Source organism: Zophobas morio, unplaced genomic scaffold (genome assembly GCF_036711695.1).
Source record: "Zophobas morio isolate AGI-343-1 ecotype UQ-CSIRO unplaced genomic scaffold, CSIRO_AGI_Zmor_V1 ptg000504l, whole genome shotgun sequence".
Taxonomy (NCBI): Eukaryota; Metazoa; Arthropoda; class Insecta; order Coleoptera; family Tenebrionidae; genus Zophobas; species Zophobas morio.
This window is the reverse complement of record NW_026972607.1, coordinates 138,946-148,602: the sequence shown is the minus strand read 5'-3', so window position 1 is coordinate 148,602 and position 9,657 is coordinate 138,946. Positions and strand designations below refer to the sequence as shown.

Genomic DNA, 9,657 nt, shown 5'->3' with positions numbered 1-9,657 from the left:
TTATATATTTTCATTTATATTATTTCTTTAGTTTATGATACTTAATAAACTTTTCAGATTTACTTTCTATTACTTTTACTTTTAACATTTTCTTATTATGCTTACATAGTAAATTATTATCAAATATATATTTTATTATACCTTTAATTTTTTTATGTTATTATTTATATATTTAATTACATAAAGAAAAAGATATCTTTTTACTTATTTTTTATTATTATTATACAGAAATATTGTTGAGCTAGTAAGGTTTGTAGTAATATTTTATTAATTATTATTATTTTAAAATATTTAAATTTCTGTTCCTTGTTTTTTTCTTAATAGAAATTTTAAAAGTATTACTTTATTTATATTTATGTGACTTTTATTATATTATTATGAAATACGTATTTTGTCAACTGTTATATTAGTTATTATGTATTTTTTTATTATTTATTTATTATAATATTGTGAATCAATTTTTATTATATATTTATAATTAAGAACAAATATTTATTTAACTGCTATCCAAGTTATTTTGAAATAATAATATTTTCTATAACTATTATTAATACTTTTCCTTATAATATTATAAATAACTATTATTATTATATAGAATAATATATAATAATAAGGTCATTCAATTAAAAATTGTAAAAAAAATATAATTACAGTTCTAATAGATAAAGAAAAGTTTATTTTCAATATATTTTATAATATATTTAAATTTATTATTAATTATTTTTATAATAACTTTTTCATTAAATTATTTAAATTTATTATATTACTTTTTTTTTGCTTTTATTATTATAATTTATATGTAATAAAATTTTTTTTTTATAAAATAATGTTTTATTATATGATTTAATATATTTTACTGGTTACTTTTTTTTTTAATATAGACTTGAATGTATTATTTTTTTATATATTTAAGTTTTTATTATCTATTTCAATATTCATGTAATCATCTTTATTTTTAAAATTATTATTTGCTATAATTATTATTAACATAATATAAAAAAAAATATTATTATATATTTAATAAATTTTTTTAAATATTAATTTTTTTGTTTACTTTGAATTATATTTTCTATGCAGCCATTAAAATATTTTTTTTAGTCGCATTTTTTTATTTAACATTAATAATACCACTTTTTAAGGGTTTGGTAAAGCTTTTATTGCTACTTTTATTTTTTAAAAGGAATAAAATAATAATAAAAGATTTTAACATTAATTAAACTAAAAATAAATTTTTTATATAATAATAAATTAATAAATATTAATGACAATTTTATGATTCTTAAATAATTTTTTTTTAAAAACTTTTATTTTTCAAAAAAAATAATAATATCGATAGAAGAAATAATAATAAGAAATTCTAGTATTTACTAAAATTATAAATCCAAAAAAAAATTTTATAAAATAAATTATAAATAAGTAAATAATAATAACAACTTCTGTTATGAATATTCTAATATAAATATTTTTTTTAGAATATTATTTATGAAATATTATTTTTATTATTAATTATTAATACCTGTGATTCTTTTTTTTCGTATATAAAGTTTTAAAGATATTCTTATTTTAGTATAGCATCTTTATAATTTACAATATTATTTTAGTAACTATGTATAATAAATAGTATTTTATTATTACTATTAATATTATTTATAAACATTTTCGTAATTTTTCTAATTTTTTTTTATTAGCTTAACAAATAATCTTTATAAATATTAGTACTTTTATTATTTTTTCTGTTATTATTTTATTATAATCGACTAAATTGTGAAGCTCCAATTTTCACAAATAAAAAAAACTAAAGTTAATTTTCTTCCTTCGTCTCCCTATTATTTCTATTCTATGCTTATTTAAAAATGTTTATATATTGCTATTCTTTATTATTATTAATATTAATCAATATCAATTTTTCAAAATTTTAATAAAACAAAAATAAATGAAAAAAATATAATATATTATTATTTTAAAAATGAGGAAAAATATAATTTAGAATTAATAAGAAAAAGTAAACAGTTAAAGTAAAAAAAATATATAGGAGGAATAAGTTGAAAAAATGTAAATAATAATAAAAGAAACGTATAAATAAAAAATACTAAATAATGAAAATTTAAAAAAAAAGAGGAATGATAGTGATTGATTGGCCAAAAGTGCTATAATTTTTATGCATACGTCCCTTTTTTTAATATGTTGAAGTCAGAACTTTTTTATTTTTTAATACTTATAAAAAAAATATAAATATTACTTTATTATTAATGCTGCTTATATTGTTTAGAAGAATTATCCATTAGATTACTGTTTATCTTTCATTACTTTGAATTATCTTTTTCTGTAAAAGTTTTGAATGATACTATTTAAAATACAACATTAAAATTTACTTTACAGTTATTATAATGATAATATTAATAAATATATATATTATTATCTAAAAGTAAAATAACATGAAAATATTATATTTTTTTTTATTCATTAAATATATATATATTTTTTGTTAATTTTTAATGTATTTTCTTTTTGTTACGTTCATTAAAAATTTTATATTAATAACATTTACATACTTTTTTATAAGTCTAGTTTTTGCTTTTTTTCATTATATATATTGTTATTTAATACCCAAAAAAATAGATATTATTTATTTTTTCTATTAACAAGTTAAAAATTACTGCACTTTAATTATTTATAATTTTTTTAATTAATAGCGTAACGTTGGATGCGCTGGACTCATTAAAAATCGGCACTGATGAGATTGCACGTGTAGCGCAGGCTTTGAAACCTCGTTACCACTTTGCTGGGGGCGAGGTTTATTATGCCCGTTTAAGTTTTCATTATATTATTACATAAGAAATATTCGACCTATGATTGGTTGTTATTATCTTTATGAAATTATTACGGATTTGTGAATTTTTATTATCATGTTTAACTAAATCGACTTCGTGTGAATAGAAAGTACTAAATTTCCATTGCTTAGTTTTTTTTTTTGGTTAATATCATTTTTTTTACAATGTTGGGCTCGAGGTTTAATTTTTTTTATAATTAAAAGTTTGTTACTTTATCACCATTTCATCACTTTATTTATTGTTTTGTGTATTAATTTTTATAAATTATCACTTTTAATATGCTTTTAAAGCTTTTTGTTGGGCCCTATTACTATAAATTTATTATTAATATTATTGGCTTTTATTTTTAAGGGCGTTTTCTATGAAAGAGCTCCTTACCGTAACACGCCACTTCTTAGCGCCTCTTCACACGTGACTAGGTTACAAACTTTTTATATTTATTTTTAACTGTTTCACTATTTTTATAACCATTAAAGATTTTTGGGCTTAGCCGAGTTTTCTAACGCTGCCAAGCACAGAGTTTTTTTTTTTCTATTTATATAATTTTCTTTATATTTATGGATTTTTATTGATTTTAATGCAAAAGTTTTAATGATATATCAACTAAATAATTATTATTATACTTTGAACATACTTCTAGCGTTTGGCACTTTTTATTTCATTATAATTTTACTGATAATTTCCTGGTATTTTCTTTTTATCAAGAATATTACTGATTTTTATAGTTTATTATATAATATTTATTGCAAATTTATTATTATTCTTTTACTTATTGTTATATTAATTTTTTAAGATGTATTTATATATATCAATTGTATTTTATGTATGTCTTCATTTTTATGAAAAAAAATAGAAGTAATGAAAATATTTTTTCAAAAATTTAAAATATTTATTTCTATGTCTATAAATTTTTAGATTTTAATTAATTTTTTACTTTCATTTTATTTATATTTATTTAAATATTTATTAACTTTTTTACTATTTTATTTCAATACAAATAAATGTGTTATTTATTATTTAATATATTTATTCAAGTATATTTATGCCTTTAACGTTTTGCCGATGAGTAAAATGAAACTTTCATTGTTGCTTGAACAGCCAATTGGTTATCATTATTATTATTGTTGTTTCCCTTATTTTTAATGCAGTCATTGTATCTTGCATATAATAAAATAATGAATTTTTATATATTAAGAATTGATAATTAATTATAAATTTTTATTTGATACTTTATTATTGGTTTACCTTTTGCTATTTTTTTTTAATTAATTCATTAAATATTTTGCGTTTTATATGTTTTAAATTTATAAAATAGTTATCTTTTTTAAGAAGTTCATTTAGTATAATGAAGCTTTTAACAATTGCTTTCGTTTAATGTATTTAATGAATTTTTAAACCTTTTTTACCAATAAAAGTTTTATTTATGAAATTTACTTCTTTTTTAATTATTTTTTAATTAAAAAATCCAAAACTTTTTAATATAATTTTTTTATAGGCACAACGGAAAATCCGTTTGCACGAAATACTTTTAATGAAGTATTTATTATCATAATTTATTTAATAAAATAATAAAATTTTCAAAACTTTTATAGAGTAATTCTTATTTAACTCCCCAGAAAAGTTATTTTTATGCTGAACAAGAAAATTTTCCCAAGAGAAAAGTTTTGTATATATTTTTTTATGAATATCTACATTATATATATAATATATTTTAAGGAAAGTTTATAAAAATTTTTGTAAAGTTTTTATTTTGCTTATGTTTTTGGTAAAACTTTCGAGTTGCTTTTTGTTATATATAATAATTTTTTATGAAAGTTTTGAAAAAATATTATAAAAATTATTAAATAAATAATAAATATTTTGAAGAAAATGAAAAATATATAAACATTATAGAAAACTAATGCACTTTTTGCAATTAAAAATATACCCCAATATTCATGGTATTGATCAGTTTTAATAACGCATTAAAAAAAATTTACGCTAGAAGTCTTACTTGAAAAAAGGGCGCTTATAATATTTGTACTAAATAAACTCTTTCCTCGTTGTTTAAAACTCTTGTGACTGTCAACCTCGTGGTGAATTAGGAGAGCCGGCTATACAAGAATTTTTGCATAAAATCGATAAGCGACAAAAAAGAATAAATTAAAGAAAATTATATTATTTCTTTTATATTTCTATTTTATGATTATTTACAAAAAACTTTTTTTGTATTATCTACTTTTATATAATTTTATTACTATTAATTATTTATATTAATATTATATATATTTTTAAAATCGGTATCAAAAAATTTATATTCTTACTTTTATATTTTTTTATTTTTTATCATTGCATAAAATCTTAATTTAATATATTGCTTTTATAATACTTATTATATATTTATATTTATATTATATATATTTTTTAAAAAATCGATGTATCAAAAAAGGTATCATATTATTCCTTTTATATTTTCTATCTTATTTCATCACTTTCATTTATTTATATATATATTTTTTTTCTTCGATATTTATTTTTAGTAATCTTTACAAAATAACTTCTAATATTTTTTAATATTTTTCACTTTTCTTATATTTTTTTGTTTTGTTATTTTTATATTTTTAAAATGGTTTAATAAAGAATATATATATATTTTTTGTTAATATTTCGAATATATTAATATTTGTATAATTAATAATATTAATTATAATTTTTTGATTTCTTTTACTTTTCACAGTTATCACGTGAATACTTTATTATTATTTACTTTTTTTTTTCTTTATTATTTTTTGTATTTATATTATATCTTATTTATAATAAGAATTCATTATACCTTTCTCTAGAGCGGCGCAATGACTCCGCCGGGATACGTTTGCCGCCTTTGCAAAGTTCCCGGCCATTTTATACACGACTGCTCTCTTTATGGTTCTTTTTATTATGAATTACTAATAATAAATAATAAAAATAATTTTATAAGGAAATAATAATGGATTTTAATCATTATAAAATTATAAAAAATAACGGAAGAAAATGGTATAAAGAAAATAAAATTAGGAATAAAAAAATATTTCGGATATAAGAAATAAAAAATCAATAATATTGATTTAAAAAATATATAGTTATAATAAATAATGAAAAAATACTGTAAAGAAAATAAAATAATGAACTTTAATGATATGTAAAAATTATAATGAAAGAAAATACAAAGTATATGAATTTTATTTATTATTATTATAAATAATGAAAAAATGCTTTATGAAAATAAAATAATGTTTTTAAAATAAATTTATTTTTATAATTACTAGTGGAGAAGTGCTATAAAGAAAATAAAAAATAATGAAAAATGCTGTGGAAAAAGGAAAAAAAAAATTAATGGATTTTAAAAAAAAATTTATAGTAAATATTGAAAATATGCTTTATAAAAATAAAAAACAATGAATGTAAAAAATAAATAACTATAATAAATAATGAATAGATTCTTAAAGAAAGTAAAATACTGAATCTAAAAAAATATAATTATAATAAATAATAAATAACTGTTGTAAAGAGAGTAAAATAATGAATTTAAAAAAAAAATGTAATTATAATAAATAAATAAATGCTTTATAAAAATAAAAAATAATGAAATTTAAATAAATTATATAAATAATTAAAAAAAGTATAAATATTTCTTTTATTATTTATAAAAGTATACTACTTTATAATTTTACTATTGATTATATTTTTCTATATGATTTTATCGTAGGCAATATACCTTTATTTCTACGATATTCACTTTTTTTTATTTTTTGTTATAAAAATCTAAATATATAATAGTTTATTATTTGTAAGTAGTTAATATGTAAAAAAAAGGTTTAAGAAAAGTTTATATTTAGAGATAAAAAAATGTATTGGTGAAAAAAATGGTGTGAAGAAAATAATTAAATAAAAATTTTAATTTTGAGTGAACTATATAATAATAATAAAATTTGCTCGACCATTTTTATAGGAAAAATATTTTTTTTATTAAAGGTTCCATAAACTCAATAAAAAGTTATAATAATTTTTTTTTCAATAATTAATAGTAATAATAAATATTCTTTATTTATTATTACTTATAAAAGTTTGCAAACGCGTGCAGTACCAAAAAGAGCCGGAAGAGGACTGCTGGTTCTGTTTAAAGAGTCCCAACATCGCTAAAAATCTTATTGTGCATGTTGGCGAACATTTTTATTTGGCATTGGCTAAAGGTTACTATGTTGCTTAAAAAATTAGGAACTTGATATTATTATTATTATTATTATTATTATTATTATTATTATTATTATTATTATTATTATTATTATTATTATTATTATTATTATTATTATTGTACTATCAACTCTTTTTCTATATCGCAAACTTTTATTTATTTTCTACAAATACTTTTAATAACGACTAGTTTTTTTTGGTTATCAAAATAAGTATATAAAATAATATTAATTTTTTTATTAAATATTTACTATTTTTATTTTAGTATAATATTGGATCTTTACTATTTGCTTTATTAAATCTTTGTACACTTGCGAATTTATTTATTTAATCTATTACTATAATAAATTTTGTATCATAACTTTTTTTTATTTGTGTTTTTGGTTTGTATAGTTTTTTGTGACTCTTATGATAATTACTTACAAATACAGTAATAAAAGTTATTTTTATTGGTTGAAAACATAAATAATCTCGTCTTCAATTTTTTTTGAACCAGTCGTTGATTTTATTGATGGTTTGTTATTTTTATATAATTTTTTTTGACAAATGGATGTAGTTGAGTTTTTATGAGAAATAAAAAAATAGTGTAAAAAAATTTCCTAAAAATTTTTTTAAATAGCAACTGGCAGTCAATAATGGCTAGAAAAAATTGTTTGTTTATATATATAAAAATTGTTACCCAACAAACGGTCATAAAATATATATACATATTTCCTTTGCTGCAACGAGTTTTTAATTGGTTGTTTTTAAAACATATAAGCAAATTAAGGAATTAAAGTGCGCTCAATTTATTACTACTTTGCTATGGTCACTTGTCCTCAACTAGTCTCTTTTAATTCAACACGTGAGCGTCAATTTTATTAACGAATTAAAAACCTTAATTAAGAGCACTCAATTTATATTCTGGAAAGCAATTTTTGCGAGTGAGTGTAGCTTCAGCAACACGCCTTTTCTCATTGGCTGGACGGGTGGTACATTCTCAGGATTCGCTCTTTTTTATTTTTTAATCGAACCAGTCAGTGTTGATGCTCTTACGTTTGGCGTATCCCTCACGTGATGAAGATACTAGAAGTTAGAAGGCTACGAGGAATTTAAATAGAATTTTTTTTTCTCGTGCGCATGCTTATTAATAAAGGGAATTTTTAATGGCATCATCATTAATAAATGGGAAAAAGAGAAAAATAAAGTTTTTCCTAATAACTTTATAAAAATTGTGTTCAAAAAGTTTAGTAGAATAAAAAAGACCCATTAGAGCTTTTATAAAAAGCTGTATGGATATAGGCGCCATTGCCCGACCAATCATATCGCGTTAGTACCCCTAGCAGTCATTTATTGGTCGTTAAGTGGTTAAGCATATTTTTTTTAAAAATTATTAAATTCTATGCTTTCCGCTTCCTATTTTATTCACATTCGCTTTTAGGTCCGCTTGTGGATGAGCATTTGCTTATTCTACCAATCAGTCATGTCTCCTGTTCCATAGAATTGACCAATGAAGAAACAGAGGAGCTTAAAAGATACAACTTTTGTATATATAATGCTGGCTAAATTATTATTATTATTGTTATTATTATTATTATTATTATTATTATTATTATTATTATTATTATTATTATTATTATTATTATTATTATTATTATTATTATTATTATTATTAAGGTTTTTATTACTTACCGTCTCCTTTACATATAAGAAAATGTTAAGGCAATATTTTAGTGACACTAGCAAAAATACGGTTATTTTTGAAAGAAATATTGCTTCTCGTCACTTGCAAATTCAAGTTTATTACTATTATTATTATTATTATTATTATTATTATTATTATTATTATTATTATTATTATTATTATTATTATTATTATTATTATTATTATTATTATTATTATTATAAGTATATACCTTTTTTAAGGTTGTGCCTGTACCAGAAAAATTTAACTATGAAGCAATAAAAGAAGAATTCATTGCGCATGCTCAAAACCTTAATTTTGACTTAGAAGAGTTTGATGCTAGCAGTAATATTATTTTTATTTTTTTATTTATAATAGTAGTAGTAGTATAACTATTATTATCGTATATATTAATATTATTATTCTAAAGCGAATTCGTTGGATAATTGCGAATTTTTCTTCGTTGAGTTTTCGGAAGGAAAAGGGCTTTTCTATAAAAAAGATGCTTTTATTCGCTTCCCTTTACAGTTTGGAAGGTGTTAGTAATTATTCTATTACTTTTTATTATTTGATTGTATCTTTATGAAGGCAAGTGTTGGGCTCTCCACAACTTTTGAATTGCCCTGAAAAAGTTGATTGGAGGTTATGCAAATACGAACATGACGAAGAAGAGCTAAAAGTGAAAGAGTTACGAAGAAGACTAGCGAATTACTTATAAACTTGAAGCTTTATTTCTTTTTTTAATAATAATAAATTTGTTTCTGTATCTAATTATTTATTTATATTATGAAAGTATTATATAAAAATTGTTCTCTATTTATACAAATTATACTAATTTCATCTGTTAATAAGCTTTCATTACTTGACCAATAAACGATAAGCGTTAATTTTTTTTACTTAAGTTTGACCAATAACTTTGCTTGTAGCTTCATGTTCAAACCTGAATATGCTTTT

The 9,657-nt window shown here is 18.9% G+C and overlaps 1 protein-coding gene and 1 long non-coding RNA gene across 2 annotated transcripts; both read left to right on the top strand.

The window, feature by feature from the left end:
• Nucleotides 1–2,719: 2,719 nt before the first annotated feature.
• LOC135121137 (CWF19-like protein 1) lies at nucleotides 2,720–8,585 on the top strand. The gene is made up of 9 exons (XM_064045448.1): nucleotides 2,720–2,793; nucleotides 3,183–3,250; nucleotides 3,308–3,350; nucleotides 3,867–3,936; nucleotides 4,327–4,367; nucleotides 4,424–4,492; nucleotides 5,654–5,735; nucleotides 6,914–7,039; nucleotides 8,461–8,585. The coding sequence occupies exons 4-9, from the start codon at nucleotides 3,894–3,896 to the stop codon at nucleotides 8,583–8,585; spliced, it is 486 nt and encodes a 161-aa protein (XP_063901518.1). The 5' UTR covers nucleotides 2,720–2,793; nucleotides 3,183–3,250; nucleotides 3,308–3,350; nucleotides 3,867–3,893.
• A 387-nt stretch (nucleotides 8,586–8,972) lies between these two features.
• On the top strand, nucleotides 8,973–9,379 carry LOC135121129 (uncharacterized). Its single transcript, XR_010278861.1, has 3 exons — nucleotides 8,973–9,048; nucleotides 9,134–9,239; nucleotides 9,292–9,379. It is a non-coding gene; the product is annotated as an uncharacterized LOC135121129 (long non-coding RNA).
• The last annotated feature ends 278 nt before the right edge of the window (nucleotides 9,380–9,657 follow it).